Here is a 22,668-nt window from a genome sequence, read left to right as displayed (position 1 = left end):
ATCTATGTTCAAGTTTATCAAATTGAGATAGTTCGAGAAATTCGAATGGCTGCATACAAGGCTTCTCGCATGATGCAAGAAAAACGTCCGCGGTTACAATTCACCCCTTATCCAATTATGTCCGTCAAATTATACTTACGGGATTCTTGGATTACCGCAAAACGTGTAAAAAAGTTTATTGCTTGAACACGATTTATTTTCACAGATAATTGACGGCATCGTTTTTTCACCATCAGCCACGAGTCACTATCTTAATTATTCAAATAAATGTAATTATTCGTAGGTAAATACTCGCAGCTGGAGGTACGTGGTTGAGAGCCATTTACATACTCTGGTGTGATTCGGATGCGGTGTGCTGTTATGTTCTCCTGAGACGAGGAGATGGTAAAGTTGCGCGGGCCAAGTTGGTAAGAAAAATTAGGTCAGCCACTTTTCTAGTCGAGACAGCTCTAATGCGGTGGTGCTCGCCTGATAGATGATAAAATGTATTGTCACTTGATTGTCACTCAATTTTTTACGCCAATTGTTATTATTATTGTGGTAGTTTGAAATTTTTGTACTCACTATTAATTTTTATTTTTATTCATTTACAATGAGTACGCAAAGGTATTGGAGGCGAAGGCGTACGCCATGCTTTTCACTTTCTGTCTTTCTCACACGAACGTCGCATTTAGCTAAAATAAACCCCGGAGAAGGAGGAGGTATCTCAGCAACTGAACCACTGATATACCTACGAACACTATAATTTTCCCCCGTCAGGTTCTCGGATATGAGGCGTGTTTTACTATTTGTTCTCCTTTGGTTCACGAAGCTTTGAATCTAGTGTTACCAATTTGATTTTTGATTATTTTTTATTCGAAAGTAACGATCGCTGAGAAATGCTATCGATCTCGTACATTTTTTCACTAAAATTTTCATTTCGCTATTCTAGTTCCACGGTAATAAGAGACCGAATGCCAGGAAAATTTGTGAAATAGGCAAACCGCTGCAGGTGGCTTCAACGTTATGCTGATCTCCTGTTTCTATATATAAAATTTTTCAGGAAAAAGCCTGAAATTTCCACAGTTTTAGGGAAACGTAGAATTTCACGAGCAAATGCATAATATTATAATATTTGCTAATATTTTTTACTATCGCAAAAACTTGAGCCAATGTCGGGTAGTCCTAGTGTGCAAAATATATTCTTCGTGCTCGTATGTTCGTAAACTGTCGACATGGCGCGAGAATCGCTCGAGATTACCACAAAGGAGATTACTATATCTTTCTTCCTCTTTCCCTATAAGTATTTCTGCCTAACTTTCAGTCTTGCATCTTTTTCTAGTCTGATTCTCTTTGTCTCAATCGTTTTTCCCTAACACTTTGCAGTTGAGTCTAGTTCGCAATATTGCGGTTTCATCCTAAACCAACTGCCCAAGCAAAGTTTTATTCATCACGCAGCGTATAATGGCATGATATCGGGCTATTCGTTCGACTCGTACATGTAAGTTCACGAGAGATGGATCAAAGGGTTACTTTCTTCTTATATAAGTACAGGTTTCCCGAAATTGATATCTCGTGTTTTCTACTCGGACTCGGCTTGGAGTTGAAGAGCTTTCTCAAGAAGATAGACTCCTAATCGGAGAGCTCGAAAGGTTCAACTTGAGAACGACACAGCTGCGTCGCGCAGCTTTGAGCTGCGGGTGGGGGTAGTTGCGCTCGCTACCAAGTCCCGTAGCTAAATTATCGTGTGACTTCTCTGCGGAATTCTTTCTTTACACCGAAGAATTTGCAAGGAAAGCTTATGCTAATTGAATATTATTATACATGTATACGCAAGAGTGCGGGAGTAATTATATGAGCTGTCTTCGATACATTGCAGAAATATCATACACATCGTCGTACAGTATCTCTCATTCTTCGCTGATTCTTTTTCCCACCGTGATCGCCCTTTCGGTTTCTGCATATTTATCTATTTTTTTTGTTCAAGCTTGGTACAAGGGAGGAGAAAGAAATTTTGCACGAGTGCGATTCTCTCGACACGCGCGGGCAATTCCCGGAGATCCAGGAAGCGTATAAATGTCCTTACCGTAAGCGAATACCTATATAGGTACGTAACGTGCACGCTTACAAGCGTTTAGCTGGACCTCGGCTGTGGATCTTCTGCGACTTCTTACGAGTCGAGGACACCTACCCTCCGGGTTACCTCGGTCAGTGACCAGCCGAGTTTTACCGTTTAGAGCAGAACCATGTAGGACGGTTTTACTACCCGATAATCGCCTCTTCGCCGGTCTGAAACCCGTGTATAAAAGCCCGCCGTGCGCGTCGTGGCGCACGCCGTGGGTCGGGCGCGCAACTCCGGCACCGTTTGCGAAATTCGCGAGTCACAATCAGAGGTGCCGGGATCAGGGTCACGGGGGCCAAACGCGAAAGATACAGACGATGAATAAGTTTTCGCAAGTTCGAACGGAGGCGGCTTGTGCAAAAATTTAACAAAGGTTTCTACTTGCTCCGAGGTCCTTTACCTCTGCCGAAATTTCGTACGGGGGTACGTCTTCCTCAGGTTGCCCTTCGGCGAAATTTCCGATGTTCTGAAACGCATTGATTGGATCTGCTTTGACGTCAAATGCAAAACGCAAAGCTACTTCAATCGATTTTGCATTATGTGCAATTTTCCCTATATACGATGGAAACAATCAGTTTCTGAACGATTACCCGTCGAGTCTACGGCCGGTACGTAAGCCAATGCGGTTTTTATATTTGAGAATCGATGGACAAAGCGAGGCAGCAGGCAGGCACGCGATCACGTGGTTCGCGCCTGCTAACACGAGCGGCTCTTATCCTTGAAAGAAGAGCCCACGAGTGCCGTCAAGCCTTCAAATTGGCGAACTTTGGATTCAGCGAGCAGCAACGCGAAGAAGTGTTTCGCGAATTCGCAAACCGTCGTCTGGGAGGTGCGGAGCTACAGCTCCGTATTCCCCTCACCACACACGTCTGTACGAACGGGGGTGTTCGTATGTGATCGAGCATTCTGCGAATGTGTGCGAAGATAGCACCCGTTTCTCCATTGGCTGGAGCAAATTGGCAGAAACTGCGATTGGATAAACAGTCTCCTCTTATTTCCCTTTCCTCTCGTTATTATGCGTAGTAGCAGCGTAAGTTTTTGGCTCATTTGACGTCACCCTACGATAGGCGGTGACTATACGATCGGGTATCTCGTCTGGAATCCCATAGTCGGTTCATAATTCGCTAAACGAAATTGTGCCATGCGTGAGAGACGAACACCTGTCGCACGAATCTCCATCGTGCAAATCTCGCTAAACTGCCGAAGGTCCGCCGGTCATAGACGGCGTCGCCAATTCATAGCGGGCACACGTTTGCCCTGCACGATCATATTCAGCCGCTACGATATCGATGAATTATAGTTATGCGAAGTATACGCGTAACGAGAAATACAATAAAATATTCGATGCCACATGATACTCGGCAGCGATCGGTGTCGTAGGGTAATCGTATGAAACGTGTCGGAATTGACAAGGTCAACTGAAGTATTTTGTTAACGACAAGTAGATAATATACCGCAAGATATCAATAACACCACATAACACGGAAGGCCAGATAAGCTCCAGCTCCACGTGCCTGGCCAACGTTGGCATTGAGCGCACAAGAATATCTTGTCGCGGATACAAGGGCACCGAAAACCTAACAGCAACTCACGAGGCAGAACTCCAGAAGCCAATAGTTTTGCCGCGTTATATTTTTAAGCCCGCTTATTTCCTGCATCGTATAATATCGAAACGTCAAATGCGCGGCGTCTGCTCTCGATGACCGTGAAGCTCAATCGCTCGATGGAGCAATACCGGAGGCAGACGAGATTCGTGAACATCGCGATTGAATGAGGCGAAGGCATTTCAAAGCCAAGTTACGTACCTACGGCTGATTGTGAGATAGAAAAACGAAAAACCTTGGCGCGATGTTTCGATGGCATGGCTTCCGGGTATAAGCGTGACGCTTGCGCATAATTTTCTTTACTTCGAATCATCGCACGGGACTTTTCACGTTTGTGTTTTCTACGGAGACGACGTTTTTGAATGTCTTAATTCCATCGACCGAACGCTATGCAGACCCATGTGCACGCCGTCTCTTTGAGAAACAACTCAAATCCAATGCGCAACGGTCTCAAAACGGTCCCCTTTTTCACAGGGACTCATAAGCTGACCGCCGAGTTTCGCACCGAGTAATAACCAAGTGCTTACGGAACGCTGCTAGTTTTTCGGCGGCGAAGAACTGCCTGCCGCCAATGCGCGAGGTGAATGAATAGCTGTTAAAAACTTGAGAGCCGATAACCTGTTGAGCAATTTCAACTTGGGCGCGATCCGGAACCCAGAGCCGACAGAAAGAATCCTCTCAAATGGTGCTCAATCCAACGGTTTGACGAACTCGCCCAGGTTGAGCGTATTTAAATGTTAATTCGTGCAGTCGTTGCTGAATTCGGCGGCTATTTAATACAAACTATCAGGGTTTTATGGTGCGCAGTAAGCGTCGCTCGTCGAGTACTTGGGAGCAGTAGAGTCGAAATACCACGAGGCGACATCGTCACTACCGCCCTTACTCCACGCGCCTACGCCATTATAATTAAATAGTTATTAGGAATTGCAGAATATCGGAGGAAGTAATAGAGAAAATAATAACATAATTTTGGCGGGAATTAGAAGAGAGTGCCAAAGTCTCCATCAAGTAAAGCACTCGACCAGGAAAACATGAGAAGGTCAAGGTGTCTCGGTGGCAAACTTTTGTCCCCCAGATATCCGCTCTCGCTCTCCAGTCCAATGCTCACCGGGGATCGTACGACGTCCTCATGTGTGCGGTCTTATGAATAAACATGAATATAAATATCACATGTATCTATAGTATTGCACACGTATAATCTCCACGTATGCGTGCAGATATCGGACGTCGTCTTTATCGACGTCAATCGCACGGACGTTCTTCACGGGAATTATTTTCTATTCTTCTAACAATACGGCAAATAATTAGGTACTCCTGAAAATTTCAGGCGCATGCATGTATTCCGAATGTGTATTCCGCGAGGTCTGATGATCCGAATGGCGAGTGGGTCACAGTGTCACCAGCGAGTCGCGGCTAATGAGCGCAATTATCCAAACGCAAATATAGTGGAGGAGCATATTCATGCGTAAGTTTTGAAATGAAAGATAAAGCGAGGATCTCGATCTCTCTCTTCGCGCACGAATATCGGCTTACTGCGAAGTAATGGCACTGCGACAGTGCACCAACGGTGATTTTTCAACCGGATATCCGGTGTAATGGTAAAGAGCAGGGTCGTACGGAGTCATGCGCGTTATAGCGAGTTGAATTGTAGTCTTCCGGCGTTGAACGCGCGTCATCGTCGTCGACGGGGATGAATTCCGCGTTCGGAAGATTCTCGGGGGTTACGAGACGTCAACGTCGTCGAGGAATTTGATCCTTTGGATAGGTGGGCAGTAACTGCAGCGTGTATAGGTACGGATGGTCCGTACGTACGTACAACGTATACGGATATCCAGATCCATCCATCCGCGAGCGTATATTGCCTTTCTATACGATAACTGGATAGAAGCTGCGAACGGCAGCAGCGAGCGGGGCTGCGGGCGAGTTGGACGTCCGCTAGGCGCCGGGACGCCGTCCTCCCATCGATCTGACTCGCCGCGCGAATACCGCAGCCACTTACGATGTTTCGCCGACTCTACGCCCTGCCATTCCGTATCCTCTTTTACACACGACTCACACTCACACCGAGGATATCGATCTATTAATTTTCCCATAGACAAGAGAACCACGATACGATTTATCCATAGTTTATTTATATTTATTCGTTCCCATTATGCCCTCCGCTGTGAACATAATTTACTAGGTCGGAAAATTCGTAATTGAGTCGTGTGATTCGACCGTTGCGAATTATTTAAAAAATTCACCGACTGTGTACACATACCGTCAGAGTAGAAAGACTTATTTGTGTATTAAGGGAAAAGGCAGCAGGCAATCAACTATTCCCGTTCACCGGGATATCCAAGGCACGCTTTTTACTCCAATAAAACACTATTCTTGTTATTAGCAAATAGATCCTCGCGCGATACATCGTACTAGATTATTTTTTGGGAATCTACATCCGTACGGACGTATACGTTTGATAGACCCACCTCGATAATTCGATCGATCGCCGGTCGCTGGGCAGATTAAATTTCCGGCTATGATGTATGCAGCGATACAACGTATCAAAGTCGAGTCAACCCCGCGAAACTAGCTGTCGTACTTTTTTCTCAAGTCCGCCTGCAGGACCGAGGTGTGAGTAATGAGTAGACTATACAAGACGTAGCAGATCTTTCCCGAAGAAAAACTTGATCCGACGGCCGTACATTTTTCGTCTTCAAACTTTATTTTTTACCAGATTACGGCGGACGCCCGTACAGCATGAAATTCAATTTTCACATTGAAAAAGAGTAGATGATATTTTGCTTTCCGTATTTACGGAACGTATACATGCCCCATCGTCGCTGATTTTACGGGCTGCTTTTTGTATTTCTGCTCATTCCTTGGCAAGGCTTGTTCATTTATCGCGACGTCAAGATGTGCTCTTATATCCGTGCATACGTGTGCGAGGTGGCGCAAAACTTCGGCTAAATGGCAATAGCTCCGTCTAACCAAAGGACGTGGCGCTGCAGCATTGCAGTGGGCTGCAGGTATTCCGAACGTATACATAGATATAAAATTCACATCGCGGGTGCGCCAGCTTTAGCGGCACAACCCAAAGATCATTGATTCCGCATCGGCGTTTCGCATTCCTGGCATTTTGTGACCACCAATTAAAATCAAGGATCTGCGATACACGAGTCAAGAACCACCCTGTGATGTATTATTATAGGTGACATAATTTCACGATTTTGCGTAAGTACAAAAATCTTGCGTTTCATCGGCATGCGAGTTTTGTTATGCGACGCAGAGGCGCTGCTTTGTTTATTGCAAAATCTTAAATAACAGTATCTACGTATTCGGCGTGTGGTCGCACTTTCACCGTCACCACGGTTGTTTCAGCCGCGTATACGAAGAATCGCAGGATCATCTTCATACTGCAGGTAAACCAGCCCGGGCGTGCCGGTGATCCATTTGTCATCATATACCGGATTCTATAATACCTACCACCATAGAAAACGTGATTAATCATCTTGTGCCCTGGATCATACACGATAATCCTGGGAACGTGCGAACACGTGTAAATAATATTATTCTTGTTTCACAGAGGACAATATTACACTGCCCTTCGTGTATTTGATGCGCGTATTGTAATTCTCCTGTATGTAGACCTCGGGGATTATAAAAAGATTATAGCAGGTTATGAAAGCCTCGAGCCGTCTGTAGAACAAATCATTGACTCGCGAAACGAATTTCAAAGGGTAAAAAATCGAGACGACGAAAATTCCCTTCGAACGATTAATTATGTAGGATGAACCGATGCCAAATGACATTCGCATCTCGTTGTGCGAAGCGATAATTGCCGTTTTGTGGAACTTGGATCTCCCTCCGAATCGGTAGGGAATTAGGAATGGAATTTGTCATTTTTAGTAAGAAATTTTAATTCTTATGTACATTATAATCGAATAATTCTGAGTAGTCAATAACGACGGCCACGTTTTACGGGTCCTGCAGGACTGTGGTTTTTTCCCGCATTCCCGCTCAGCCGCGAACCGATCGCATCCGCACCAACGAGCTTGATCTGGCAGCAGCAGCTCGACGGCATGCTGAATTTCTCCGTGATCGCGGTGCCGTTTTTCCCAACTGCTGCGAGCACTCGAGAGACGAATTTTTGCTTGCACGAGGTCTTGTAGCCGAAGATCGATCCTTCGATGATTTTGCACGCGCCCTCGATGGTTCCCCTGAAAGATGGAACGCCGAAAATAAGCAGATAAATTGGCAGAGTTCCCTCGAGCAAAAAATTACATCATTTTCGCTCCACGTACTCGTCGCAGTTCTCTACTTTGACTCCCTGCTTGTACCCCTTTTTCTCGTCCTGGACTATGAACAGCCATTCCATATCCTCGTTCCGCGCTGTCTTCGGGAAGACGACCTTTGTCTGAAAATAGCGCGAGGGGCGGAAGATTTTATTGAGAAATTTAATTCCAAACCGGTCGTATGCCTGCAGCGGACAAAGTACAGCTTGCGACAGCGATTTATCATCCGCGAATATAACGTGGGTACCATACGCTTTAGCTTCAATTCCGATCACACAATCATTCGCGACCATTGCTTTCATTTTTTGCTCGGTGCATAACAAATCAATAACTGAATTCCCACCTCCGAACCGCACAGAGCTTCCCCGCCGTCCGACGAATCGACTCTGTCGATGATGCTGATCTGGGGAAATTCGAAAATACATCTTTCGATATCGAACTGCCCCCTAAACGGCGTACAATGCTGCAGGTACTCGAATCTTCGAGTAATACTCACTTTGTCGACGCCGGAAAATCCCTGGATGTTCCCCGATCTACTGATAACGTTGCTCACGTACTCCTGCGGGTACGCCGAGATTTCTTCGCAAAACGTTCTCCCGTCGCAGGAGGGGTCCAGCACAGGTACGAAGTTTCGACTTTGGATACCGTGAGACTCGTCTGGAAATTTTATGGCATCGACATCCGAAGAGGTTTTTTCCGTCGTCAAATCTGCAGGATACGCATGGAGTGTATGGAAGCACAGGCCTCGAACAACGTCGCTAATTATTATTAACTGCCGCCATTATTTCGTACTCACTGCGTCGGTCGTTTCTCGCCGATTCGTGTCTCTTCGTTCTGCCGTTCGCCTTGACACTCGTCACGATCGGCGGAACTTCTTTCGCGATGCTCGATTCCAATGAAGAGGCCACTGATCTCGCGTCCCTCGAGGGCATCGCTGCTGCGCTCCGCGCTGTCTGCAACAACGCGCAACAATATAATCCTCGATTAAATAACTACGGGTAATTTCCCGTCGGGAAAGTGGTTGGGAAATTCTACCCGACGCAGGTTCGAGCGAAGCTATCATCCGTTGCAGATTTAATGGGATAATATCATCGAGCGAGCTCGCGAGCTCGACAAGAGCCGCACGTCGGACAGGAATTCATGTATTACATATACGATACACCTGCAGTTTAAACAGAAAATTTGCAAAGCGGGAAATCTATAGGGGATCCTGTAACGTTCAGCGATATACTTATAAGTACCTAGGGTGGTGCATAAAATGGTAGCTCCTTTGTACTCGTACCAACCGTTCGCGTTTCTTTTGCTCTTACATGAATCGTGCCGCGGGTCGTTGTTCACGTGTTTGACTTACTGCCAATAACAATATCGCCGCGAACAATGCAAATTGCCAGCTTATACGTATATTCACACCTTGTCAAAGAACCGGTTGTCCTTGCGCCTTGTAGATTTATAATTAATTCCCACAGAGCGATCCGCGATGCGAATACAAGCAGTCCGAGACCCCGCGTTATAGGTACAACAATTTTCGGATATCAGGTATGCACGCGGCCTGCGCTTCTTTCGAACGAGGATCACACTCTCGTCACGATAACAAGTAAAAACGAATTGATTTTGCGCCTCGCATGATCCGAACGTTCGTCACGTCCGCTTATAATCCAAAGAAGTGATCTCGCGGCAGGATATTTGTACAGGCGTAACGAAATTCTAGTTCTCGTGTACCGTACCGGGATCACACGCGCGTCGTGTTTTCCTTTCACTTTTCAATTCGACCAGCGAGATCATCTTCGATCCGAAGCTATCCAAAATATTCATCGGAGGCCTGGGATCCCGTTCGATCACGATCAGCTGTTTACCACGCCGTTTGCTCGTGTGCCGTGCTCAACCGTGATCGAAGATCGATCGCGCGCAACGATCAAAATATTTTTCGCGTAGCCGATGAATTTGGCAGCGATGACCGATCACTTCTCGATGACGGACTCCGAACGACGACGACACCTTTAATTCGTACCGATGTCCAAGTTGGCACTCGTTTCGTCGTCGGAGGTGGAAGAAACGAAGAATAGCTTACCAACACGGTGAAAACTGTGATGATTAGAAGGCGAAAAGTGCACGGCGAGTGCGTATCAACGGCTGGATACATTTTGGAAGGCCTCGCCGTTCTACTGCGGTGAAAACAAACTCGATTGCGAAAGACGCCTCGCGATCCCCCGCAGATCCCGATTGCTATTCCAAACAGGAATACGATCGACTGTTACACGGCCAGATTCTCCGCACAACCGTATTCGCGCGCGGTTCGTCTGACAACTGACCATCTACCTACCGCTGACCACCGATCACTTTCAAATGACGATTAACAACTGCCGTAGTCGACCCGTTGATCAAGTTGTTGCGCCCGGTGTGCCGTCCGCAGACACGTTCGAATACTCCCGTAACTGCAACAACGCGTTACGCACGCTGAACGTGACTCGGTCAAAAGATAAAGGCTCTCCTAGTCACGGATCACTTTCAGCTATCAAAGTGTCTAACTGGATTTTTTCCTCCTTCAATCGCGGACCGCAGTATCAATGACAACGCTTTGTAATGGGTCGAAACGATATCGGCTTTACGTTGATTTTGTCGTTCCTGAAAAATAAAATATCGTGTCTACCTTGATGACGGGTAATTCAGGCCTTGTCATCTTGGAATATTCGTCGATTCGAAGGCACCTTGATAACGGATGACCAGATCAAGATCGCTACGTGTCGTTGAAACGCTGCAGGGGCGGAATGAATCGAATCGACCAGCTTCGAAGGACTCTCCCTTGGTACAGACCCCCCGCCATATCCATACCGTCGATATTCGAAAAGTCTACGCAGCAGCTCGCTCCCGAGGTGATGGATTATTTTTGCCATTTCAACTTGTTTTGGTTGTTTCAGTCGCGTGAATTATTAAATCGAATTCCCCGAATACGCTGTATTCTCATCGTTCGGCTACTGCATGCGTTCACAGTTCGAATATTCCAGTTGCGCAAGATGCTTGGGGACTTCGGCCCGAGGTTGCCGGACTGCAGTATTCTCGATCCGTGTCAACCGATAGCGAACATCGCTAATCCGATTCCGGAGCATGTGCCGATGTTATTCAATTCCAAGATGAATCATCCGAGGGTGATACGCGCCACAAATTCGATCGAACGTTCGTTCATCCGTGATTTCATTGCACGTTTCATGTGGGCGTATATCTACCTCGACTACCTCGATGCCCCGAACTGGCGAAAGCTGGGGGGGATCCGGCGCTATGCGGAATAATAATCTTGGGAATGAAGTTCGGTTTCCCATATTGCTCGGTGTAAAATCGTCAGATGAGAAACACGGATTGTCTCGACGCGACCTATCGGTTTTCACGGCTTGTACTTTACGTATACCCGTACCTCGTCCATCAAAAATTTGGCACATTTTTTTGAGAGTTCATAGATTAAGAGCGTTTGATGGAGCATCGGCCGCGTTACGCGTTCTTGACGTACAAGACATCGTGAAAATACAGAGTTTACGCATATGTTTAACGCCATGATGTCGAGTCAGCTATGCGTTGCGGTACTACGGAATGGTTTCTTACTGTCGCGTCTTCGCTCCAGTTTTTATTGCGTCATTCTCCGTTGAACGCGAGATGGGCTGAAGATATATCGTTCGTGAATCAAACGCAACATTGCAGGTATGGGGATTTGCGGATAACTTTGAACAAATCCATTGATAATAAGAAATAGGGGCGGAATCGCGTCTCTACCGCATCTCCTTCATCTTCCTCGACGAACACCCGGCATCGAATTATCAAGCAGAGGTACTCGATTGGGATTTTCGAAAATGTTTTGTTTCATAGAAACCACGGCGGGTTTCTCCCTATAACTGCATAAGTATAACGGCGTATATTCTCTCATTGGAAAAGCAAAATCAAGAGGGTGGAAGTGATGTTTCATTTCTCATTTCATAATTTGTACGATGACGCGATTATTACTCATCCCCCGTACTCCGCGTAAGGCTACACCGAGCTTCGGGGACGAAGTTTTCAACAACTCACAATCAGGCGGGGTGAATTAAGAGATTAGCTGTCTCTGGAGATCCGAGTCGATCGCTGGCAATGAGTGACGTAACTCGGAGTGGCTCTGGCGATCCTTCGCAGTCACCCAACTCAAACCTGGATAGTCCTGAAAAATCAGGTAGACGGAATTTTTCTCGTATACCGTGTTCACTCGGAAATAAAACAGATAACCGATGGGACAAGAATGAGTTGGTGAATAAATGAATGGTGAAAAAGAAAAAAAAAAACATAATTCAGGATACGAGCGTATAGAAATTCGATTTAGCGACTATGCCGCGTCTACTAACGCGGCAACAAAGTAGTCCTTGATTCGACCCTGTCGTTGTGTGCTAACGTCCACTAGGGGATGAATAATTCGGGACCGATGTGTTTCGTTCCGGTAGTAACGCGGTCAATACTAGCTCCGCGAGGGTGGTTCAGTGGGGGCCGGAAGTACGATGGAGTTCAATACGCGTACTCGGAAAAAAGTCACGCTCACCCCCCTACGAGACGTTTTCCGTCATCTCAAATGCTCCGTGACCCGTGCCGGACTTTACCGGTCATTTTCGATGACGACGAAATGTTGAAAATTATTTTATCGAGCATCGACTCGCCTGACTAGCTACGTGGAAAATCCTGCGCGCTGACTTTATCAGGGGTGGCCAGAAAAGTGGCGTCTGAGGTTAGCCAGGGGCGTGTTTCCGAGAATTCCTTTGCCGAGATTTTCTCGCCCCTTTCTCTCCTCCGTACCTCGTGTTTTTAAATCTGCAAAACTCGGAGGGGCCTCGCACGAATTCACTCCATTTATTTGTTTAATATACATGTCGTGTGATTTGTCCGCATTACGCCGGAACGGCTGTAACTGTATACATGCGTATCGATTCTTACTTCTGCGTGCCTAGAGATACGCAGAATGAAAGGAAAAACAAGCAATCAAGGAATTGAATCGTACCGCGCTATCCTCCAACTTTCGTTGGCGCGGTACAACTTTCCCTGCAGATGAATTTTATTGCCCGTTCCGTTGACTTCGATTAAATCCAAGCTGTAACGGAGGAATCGCGAGTCATTGATTCCCCTCGCGATTATACGTAAGATACAATCGGGATGTAATTTCGGATCTCGTTGACCCGCGGAGGGGGAAATTTCCCCTCGCGCTCAAAAGACGGACAGGTGTTTCGCCGGTCACCCCCGCGGATTTCATTTTCGCCACGGGAGCGAGGCATAGTTGAATAAACGTTGCAGAGCGTATAAAAAATAATCCCTAATAGTCGAGGGGGGGAGGGGGGGTTCTGGCCGACACATTTCCGCGCGGGTGTATTTGAATTTATGAGAGAGGCAGCGGAATTCGCCCCCAACCTCCGTCGCTCCGAATCGGTGAGGATTTTCTGCGCGGCGTCAGGATTGCCGATTTACGCAGCCGCACACCGTCGGGGCAACGGGGGAGGTAGAGGGACGCAGGAAGGAAGGAAGAAGTAGGGGATCGCTGCGGGGCGAGCCGCGAGCTTACGGCTGCAGAAGTTGCCTGTCAGACAGACGGCAGCTCACATCCGCGCTGCTGCTGCTGCTGCTGCCATACTGTGAGACGAGTAGACGGGGAGGAAGACGGAACGAGATCGAGACACTCATTATTAAATAATAGTTTTCGCTATTTTCCCTCCCGCAAAGTTCGAGTTATATAACGCGAGAAATTCACCGAACGGAGGAGGTCCGACTAGCCGTGCCAAGGATACGCTGGGCCGCAGGAAGGACCAGGTGAGTTCTCGACCGCTCGCCCGTCAAGATTCAACCTCCCTTGCACCCCTCGCCCCGCCACCCCCGCGTCGCCCCTAGTCGATGCCGGTTTCCGACGACCGGCTCCAACCGTCCGCCCACCTTCGACGATCAGAAGTTTCCTACGATCACACCGTCCCCTTCGTCTCTTCGTCGTCATTTCCCCGGTTCCCCGCTACTTTCGTAGAATTTGTTCCTTTATTCGTCCAACGTTTTCATACGTCGGACCGAATGATGAAATAATTCCGTTCGACGTTGGACACGCTGCGAATGTCAAGTTTGTGCTCTGCTTTGCGCCAAGTAACATTTATTGTGAACCACCCGTTACAGAAGTGACAAATTTTCCCAACAAACGTTCGTAGTGTTTTTTCACCCCTTATGTGCGATTACCGGTTAACTCGATCTTTGGCTTTTTCCGTTTGCAACACCCCTGGAACTTTTTTTTGTCTTCGAAAAAACTGTCCATCGGTCATCTTCGTTATCCACGATGACTATTTTTCAATGTCTCGAATGTATCGGAAAAAAATGTTGAAATGTGAAAATTTGGAACGTATCGCTGAGATGCGCTTAACGAATTCTAAGAGTCGTTCGTGCTGCTCGGGACCAACGTCGAGGGTTCCAGCGGTCATATTCGTCGGAAATGAGTCACTGTAAAGTTTGTCTTCTATCGGGACCTACCGAATATGGATTTCAATTTCTTTGCCAAATTTATTGCGCCATAGACAGGGTCGCCATCTTGGGATTGACGAGGTGCGTTCTGTGCTATGAAAATTGATTTTCGTGCGAAACTTTTTCGACTCTATCGCGAGCATGCCCACGACGTACGTACAGACATATACGTACGCACCTGTACAATATATCCATATAATACTCGACGTCGCCGAGATCTACCAAGTTTGGGAATTTCGAATTCAGTCGAAATGAAGGGAATAAGCGGGGAACGCATTGAACATTTTTCACCGAGACGGTGGGAAATCTCAGCTAATTCTGCGATCGTTTTTTGGCAACATTTACCGTCGTTCGGTTCGTCTCGTTGAACCACCTCGTGAAAGAGGAAGGAGACGTTGATCGAACAATTTTCCGTTTTAGCTATTTTTTCCCACCCGAGTGAATCGTCGTACCAACGAGCTCTGGGTATACGCCGCCCGCGCCACTACGTCATCTCACAGCATTGCGGATCTATAAATTTAAAAGGATTCGTAAGCTGCGGTTTTACCGTTGTCGCAACGGTCTCGATTCTACAAGTAGTGTAGCCCGTCAGCGGTCAGTCTCCGCGCACCCACAGTGGTAAAGGTGCGTCTTAGGTACGGCAGACTCAGTGGTGACGGCGGCCACCGATCGGCCCTACGGTGCGGCGGATTCGCTCGCGCCCGACCCGTTAGGCTTTTACTACTCGGCCGTTGCCATGCACGAACGCCTCGCGCTCCCTACATCGGCCGCATCTATACTACGTCCGCATTCGTATCCACTAGAGCTGCTGCTACGCCGGGTCTACGTCACTTCGCATGACGTATATTTGTACGTCTATACCGTATATGTATAGAATACACACCGTCGTGGTACACCGGTGCGCTATCATCGTCCGATATTATACGCATTGTACGCGTGCGACCGTCCGGATCTACTTGCAATTAAAAATTTATTGCGTAGGAATTACCCGGATTTATCGGAGATGAGCCGAACGATTATGACTGGTTTGAAAGTGCGTATATCGGTACGCGTCAATTACATTTATATATAAAGCATATAATACAATATCCGTCGACTCGTTCGCCGTAGCGTCGAATCCCCGTTTCTGTTATGCCCACGTATGTACGCCACATTATCGTTCGGGACCGATAATATATGGATGTCATCGCTGAGTTACGTCATGAATTGCTCCGTAAAGTTCGCGCTAGACCGTCCAGTCTGAACTATAAAATTGACTCCACTAATTATTCTAAATCGAAATAAAATTGGCGCACCGTATCGAGTACACGTATACGATCAAAGCCTCGCTACAAATTTACCTCTATTTTTTTCGTATATCGGAATTTCTGATCCTACGTATCATTATTCAAATACCGCTCCTCGTGAACGGGTACTCCCAACTGAGGATACGAATTTTATGAAGATACGAATTTTATAAAACATTTTTTGCGCACTAGTTCGCACAAATTGCAATCGGAGATTTCATATATTCGGCGTGGACGTTCGATTTTGATGCTCGTTTAAAATATTCCATCGCCGCAGGATTCTTTTTCACGGAGGTAGATTTCGACGAGGTATCCGACGTCGTTGTTCTCGGGAGTCGAAACGATTCTCGCGATAGTTTTTCCTGCGCGTGTTTACACGCTACCGCTGTGCAGAGACTAGACGGCGGCATGCGGCATAATTTCAATGCAGGTCATTACGATGCTCGTTGCACCAACCGTCTTGCACAAAGATCAATAACCATATGTATATATATACACCTGTATATATACCTATACAAGCGTATGTTTGTGTTCCCGGCTATCGCGTTATCCAAATAATCTGATTCGGAGTTGGAAAATCGATGCAAGGTGAAATCATTTCTGGTACGGGGTAGGAGGATATGACCTACCTTATCCTTATCGCGGGTATCGAATGTGTTTCCTACTTTTATCCCGCATTAATTTCGCTAAATTTCAAGGGTGCGAGGGTTATCTGGCAACGATCGTCTACCCCGTACCTGCGCGGTACTGTAAGCGAGCGGAAGGCGTGATCGCGCCTCGCATCGAGACGTTGAAGAATCGCTTCGGTATCCCGTAATATCGTCGTTTTATTTTCATGCGATGTTTTTCTTTCCTCAGGCATGAGCACGGGGGAGCCTGCCGGTGAGGGGGGAGGGGGAGGCGGGGAATCGACTCCCGGGGGTGACCACAGTGCAGGCACGCCCGTCGGAGGTACGGGAATGTCGTCCGCGGTACAGCCGGGATCTCAACATCCGCCACCTTCACCCCTGAGCGGTTGTTATCTTCTCGTCGTTCTACCCGAGCCTCACACCGCACAACACAAGGATTTGATCGTCGGACGTCTCGCAAAAGGTACGTGGCGCCCACTGCGATAAGCTGAAAGGGGTAAAATTTTATTCGACCTGGCGCGTCTCGCGATCGGTAGGAGCGAACGATTTGCCCAACTTCACGCGGTAGGGGGATTTCGTCCGGACTCCGCATATCGCGAAGCCCTTGATGAAAATGTAAGTTGCCTATGGGCAAATTTGTTTCCTTTAAGCCCCAGGTCGATCAATGATTCGTCAGGCCCTGGAATCGCTACCGGGGCGAATTCGTCGGAGCGTATCGAAGTTACCGCTTATCTTGACGAGCTTTTACGACCATCGATTGTATTTGATCGGACTATTTCGCGCTGCCGATGCACACGTTGAACGCGAGCTGGAAACACGACGACAGACGACGAGGCGAAGCCTCGAGCTGCTCGTGCGTCCTCTCGTCCGAGCGGTGTGCCTCCTGGTCTCCGACGTCAATCCTGCGTCGCCGGTTCGTAGCCAGGTATCTCATCTGCACCGATACCGTCCGACGTCCACGATTCAATGAAGTTCTGGTCGTATAGATTCCAGCGTAAGAGACGAAACGCCGCGACGACGACGTTGCGAGTAGTGGTTGGTTCGTCGTGATGCATGAACGAAAAGGAGCGAGCGAAACTACACACGTTGTATCGATAAATCGATATTTATTACGGGAAGCAACCGAATTCCGACACGCGACGCGAACAGTTCGATGACACGGGCGTCTAGTTGTTGAGATAAATTATCCGAGACTTGTTCCCCGCGATGGTCGTCGGGGGGAATATTATTTATGCAAGGTGGCGGATGATCGGGGTGCACGGTCTGTCTTCGATTCACTCGGGTCGCGATCGACGGGGGGGCGGGTGATTCCTGTGTGCTTTGAAAGCGATTAACGGTCTTTCGGTTCTCGACGTGGGCTAATTAGGGATTTACCGATTCGCTTCTAGGCCAGTTTGCCGTGGTGCGTAATTAGCGCGGCCTTGAAATTTGCAATGCAAACGATATTCGACCGGTAACTTCATTATTCATGGCCAATGTAGAAATGAGCCAACGGCTCAATTATATCTCGTTACCGGAGCGAAATCCCAGCTAAATCGAGAGTGGTGCGTGCGACGCTCTCGACAATCATTTTCACGTCGTACGTCTTTTTTCGAGTGTCAAAGTAAAGCATCGCGACCGCGTTAACAAAGTCATAAATAGCGGATATCCATTTCCAGATAAATACAAGATGAAATGTGGAATAATTTTTCCTCCGATGGGGATACGAGCGTGACGACCGATCATTTTATACACCGTACGCTACACCCGAGCTGCTGGTTTATACAGTTCGCGCGCCCGCATTGCGGTATTTTCTATTATCCTCGCGTTTCCCAAAACGTCACCGCATTCCGCGAGTCAATGCCGCTATTCCGAGCTTCTCCTTTCACGTAGCGGAGTCGCTCTCGTGTACTTCGTTCAGCTTCGCGCTCAGGGTGCAAACCGGCTATTTCTCCCATTCGGCATTCGGTTCTCAGTTGTGGAAACTGCGGCGGCATCGTCGCCGGGCTCCTGTAAATGGAGAAAGTTGTTACCCGAAAATTTCCCCCTACTCGTCGGTCATCGCGCAGCGAACTGCGGTAAACAGCAGGACTCTAGGCAACGCCGCGGAGCGGTGGAGTAGCGAGGAGATGTCGCCGATTCGCGGGGTAAATTTAGCGAGAGATTTGCTCTATTTGGTGCACAGTGCATGTGGCACCCGGGTTGTGACCCCTGGCGTTGTCCCTCATGGCCTTAAACGACCGTTTGTATTTATAGAGCGCGATACTCGTCGCAGCAAGTCCCAGAGCTCTATCCTCCTCCGTTTCTCGAAGCCTCGAAATTTTGATTCTCTGGATTTTACGGTCGCAATTCGCTCGCTCGACTCGTCGAAATTACTTTTATTTGAAACGGGCGGCACGATTTCCCTCCGTTCTCCCTTCACCGCCGTCTCCGAAGATCGCGATTCGCGATAACCGACTACTCTCCTCGATAGGATGCGTGCTACACGTTATAATTGATCGTGATTCCGTGGTACGCGGCATGACTTTACGATAAATCGAGTTATCGAGATATTGAAATACACGCGTGTGCATCGGGTGAATACACGTTACGTGTATCCGCGGCTAACACTCGCGCGTCTCTTCCTTTGGTGAGCAATTGGAAGGAGGTTTCTATTTTTACCCATCGTATATTCCGTCTTTCATGTTTTCACGATAGTCGTTTCTATTCCTCTTAAAATATCCGTAAGTATAATCGAGGCGGTAAGAGATGAGCCGATGAAATCTCAAAGCTCCGGGCCACTTCTCTCAATCAGCCGAACACGCGAGGGATAATCGAACTTTTTCAAAATAGCATATGAAACGGATGGGGAAAAAAAAAAATGAAAAGTCCTCGGGACCCGTCGCTCCGTTCCCAACTCGGTTGAGTCGAGTTATCGTAATTCGCGGCTGTCCTCGCTGCGATTTGACGACGATATCGTCACCGTTCGCGACTGTTAATCGAATGAAACTCCCGCGTAGACGCTTCGCGTAGGTATATATCTGTACGATCCGTGCTAAGCCCGATAATATCCGACTGCCGTATCGCACAGCCGATGTCACTCCGGCCTACCGTTCTCGCCTGCATCCTCGCCCCCTTATCACTTTGACGCGACGCCTAACCGATCTTCGCGGTCGAACTCCCCGTCACCGGTGCCCAATGACGAACCACGGCGAGCGCTCCTATACGTTCGCGATGTACGTTACCGTCGTGTATCGCGAGCACCGATATCCATTAATCGTCCTCTCTGGATTGATCGTGCAGCGGTCGCCGGGCTACCAGGTGCGAAAGACGCTCTCCGATTTTTCGCATCGTTAATTCATCGTATCGCGGAAATTGACCGAGACGCCGCGCGTCGATTGACCGGGCGTTCTTTATGCCCGTGTAGAGGTGGCCAATCCTTTACGATTCCGCCTCCGTTTCATCGGTTCCTCGCCTCGAAGGAGCTGGTCTTTTTCGATAGGACCTCTTCGGCCCGCGTGCAGACGTAGCATTCAGACGCCATGCGCACCAAACTACGGCCGCAGTGCCGACCGACGATCAATATTCCCTCAGACGACGAAAACTGTCGCTACGCCAGGATACGACAATAGCTTTTCTGGCCCCTCTATAGATATATACGCGCCCACTGTATACACACCGACGACCGTAGCCAGGCTTATTCCACGTATCCCTGTCTCCCTGGACATTTATAGTCACGGTTTCGAGCATGGGTTACATAATATCGTGCATGCCGAACGTACGTACATGCCGCGTATGATCGCAACGTGCGAATAGGTGTGGGCGTGGATTCGGGGACGAGTTCACGCGTGGACGACGATAGCTCCTAGACGAGTGTGCATCCATGTGTCTCCGTACACGGATATACACCGCAGGCGTACGCGTGTCTGTGTCACGTACATCATATCGTATACCCAATTCAAATTGATTGATGAGATTGGTCGTCGGACAGAGACTGATATACCGGAATAATTTTCCCTCGCCCTCTTCTCTGCGTCGAATAACTTGTTCCGCTAAGAAAATGAAGGGAGGCCGTTGGGCTTTTGGAACGACGATGTCGAACTCGACTCGATTCCAGTCATTGGTGATCGTTGGTTGAAGGTAAACGGCCAAAAATGAAAATCCATAACATCGGAGCTGTGAAATCTTCTACTCGGTTGAACCGATCAACCTCCGTACGAAACATGAATTTTACCCCGAATTCGTCACCCGTAGGCACTCGGTCTCCGACAGGATACAGTCACCCGATTTGTATCACGCGACTCTGGATTATTATTTCGTTTGTTGCGGAACACGAGCGATTGTTGCAGCTGAGATCCGTTACAGGGAGATTAACGATAGTCTCGTGGTTCGTTGATTTGCCGATTTATTTATTCGATATTTCGGTGTTACTATCCGATCGTGATAGTGATTCAAAAAAGGCAATCACCGCGCAGCTTCGAGTGCTGAGCAGTTCGGGATACCGTACCTCGCTCGTTTCTCGTATATTGCGTTCGCGATGATTATCATTATCGTTGAGCAAAATCATATCTAGATTAATAATAGCAACTTTTATCGGCGTGCGCGATAACGTTACTCGCACCATTCTTCGGCTCACGTCGACGCGATGCCGCATCGTGTGCACGAGAATCGGTGTATATTAGTTCTTTTCGAACGATGAAACAACAGCGACGGTCACGGCTGCGAGATTACCTGTAAATTCCAGTAGTACACCGTCGGTGTCATTCGACAAATTCGCCGGACTCCAAGTCGGATTACCGTTCTAATTGATCAGCGGTGCGCCGCGATCAACGCGACGTTGACAATAATTGGTTAATAGTCGTTACGATCCGCATACCCCTTATTGAGCCAATTTCTTTGTCCCGTACATATTTTCTACCTGCGACGAAAATTAGCATCTGCCCCCAATCATCCGAGCGACGATATATCAAGGCGACAACGTCACACTAGTAAAATATGGTGACGGTAAATACAATGAAATAATAATAATACCGTCAGATTTTTGGACCGTGTCCGTCTAATTATCGATGATCAATATACAGATTTATATGGAATACAAACGGGTGTTCCCAGTTCACACACGCTGCAGCTGATGCACTTATTCGCACATACATCTGGTACGGCCGTCCGCGATTGCGAAGCATCGATTGGTTCGCGATATTCTCATCAAGGGATCTACTTCGGATTAAACCGTCGAATATTTTCGATCAAATATTCTCTCGTCCATTCCCCGCGGCTACGCTCTACGCCGGTGGAACAAAATCAACTGCTCCAATTTTTCACGGTTCTATGAATGTTATCATCGTACGTACGCCGGAGAGGTCTTTCGTTCAAATTTACAATGTGAGCGTATTTGTCAATTTTACGTCGAAGCCGATGGGAGAGAATGGCCCTCCAGCAGCGTGAGCATTTTATTTGTAGCGTGACCACAATTCTGTTGATTTTGCTCGACGTCCCGATTGAATTCGAACTGTGCATAGCGTACCGCGATCAGAAAATATTCTTACGTGGAACCATGGTGGAATGCTCTCCGGGCTGGTGGCTTTGGTTGACATGGCTGCAGATACTTTCGCGGTGCACAAGTGCTATTCTCGCGTGGCGTTGTGCAGTTGCGACGATTAAAACTTCGCCGGTCCACTTGTTCGAATGAACGTGAGAGTGAGTTTATCCCCGGTATTCTCCAACGCGTGGATCATTGTCGAGTATCAACGTGAGGATCTGTACGGCGTAAAAACTTGTGGAATAATATTGGATCGGATCAGCATTTTTATTCGTTCTGATCGTTGCAACTGTAACGAGGGGTCGAAGCGGTGCAGGGTGGAACTGCACTCGCGGAGTAATTAATGAGATAATGACAATGGAAAAGAGCTGCTGCCGATCGTGTGTTTTTCTGGAGAATTGCGGATGACGTACACCTACCTTAATACGTAGTACGACGATGGAAACCTGGGAAGCATCATTATTCTATTTTTAGATCGAGGATCGAGGCGAGTAGGTGTTTGCGATTTGCGATAACGGCTGCCCCGGATATTGCTAAATTTCATCTTGTTATCCGCCGTGTTGTAATATTTTCATAATTGTACTTGTTGTTATTATTATTGTTGTTGTTGTTGTTGTTGTTACTGCAGTTAATATCGTCGGCAACCGGATACCCCGTTCCGTCGACGAATGAAACGTTAAGCCTCGTCTAGAATTGGAAAAAAATGATTTTTTTCTCAACCTTCTGGAATACTACCCACGGTCCGATCGCAATCGATGCCCACCCGTTCGTACGTTGGTTTTCACGGA

General features: G+C 47.6%; 2 protein-coding genes across 5 annotated transcripts in view; one reads left to right on the top strand and one right to left on the bottom strand.

Annotated features, from left to right (window-relative positions):
• Positions 1-7,586: 7,586 nt before the first annotated feature.
• On the bottom strand, positions 7,587-22,112 carry LOC105693355. Of its 4 annotated transcripts, none has more exons than XM_048650774.1 (6): positions 21,888-22,112; positions 8,776-8,932; positions 8,476-8,687; positions 8,323-8,382; positions 7,989-8,101; positions 7,587-7,904 (listed from the first exon to the last, which is right to left on the bottom strand). In XM_048650774.1, exons 1-6 carry the CDS (start codon positions 21,933-21,935, stop codon positions 7,643-7,645), a joined length of 852 nt encoding a protein of 283 aa, XP_048506731.1. In that variant the 5' UTR covers positions 21,936-22,112; the 3' UTR covers positions 7,587-7,642. The 4 variants fall into 4 exon arrangements, with proteins under 4 accessions (XP_048506731.1, XP_012268623.2, XP_048506735.1 ...); XM_012413200.3 differs by lacking the exon at positions 21,888-22,112 and adding an exon at positions 10,048-10,343; XM_048650778.1 differs by lacking the exon at positions 21,888-22,112 and adding an exon at positions 9,221-9,239.
• Positions 13,526-22,668, top strand: part of LOC105693375 (microtubule-associated protein futsch) — a 49,693-nt gene continuing 40,550 nt past the window's right edge. The window contains exons 1-2 of the mRNA XM_012413231.3: positions 13,526-13,781; positions 16,613-16,846. Coding sequence (XP_012268654.2) covers positions 16,615-16,846 — 232 coding nt within the window. The 5' untranslated portion in view covers positions 13,526-13,781; positions 16,613-16,614. The remainder of the gene's footprint in view (positions 13,782-16,612; positions 16,847-22,668) is intronic.

This window comes from Athalia rosae, chromosome 1 (genome assembly GCF_917208135.1).
Source record: "Athalia rosae chromosome 1, iyAthRosa1.1, whole genome shotgun sequence".
NCBI classification, from domain to species: Eukaryota; Metazoa; Arthropoda; class Insecta; order Hymenoptera; family Athaliidae; genus Athalia; species Athalia rosae.
Note: the sequence above shows the minus strand (reverse complement) of the source record. Positions and strands in the feature narration are given on the sequence as shown.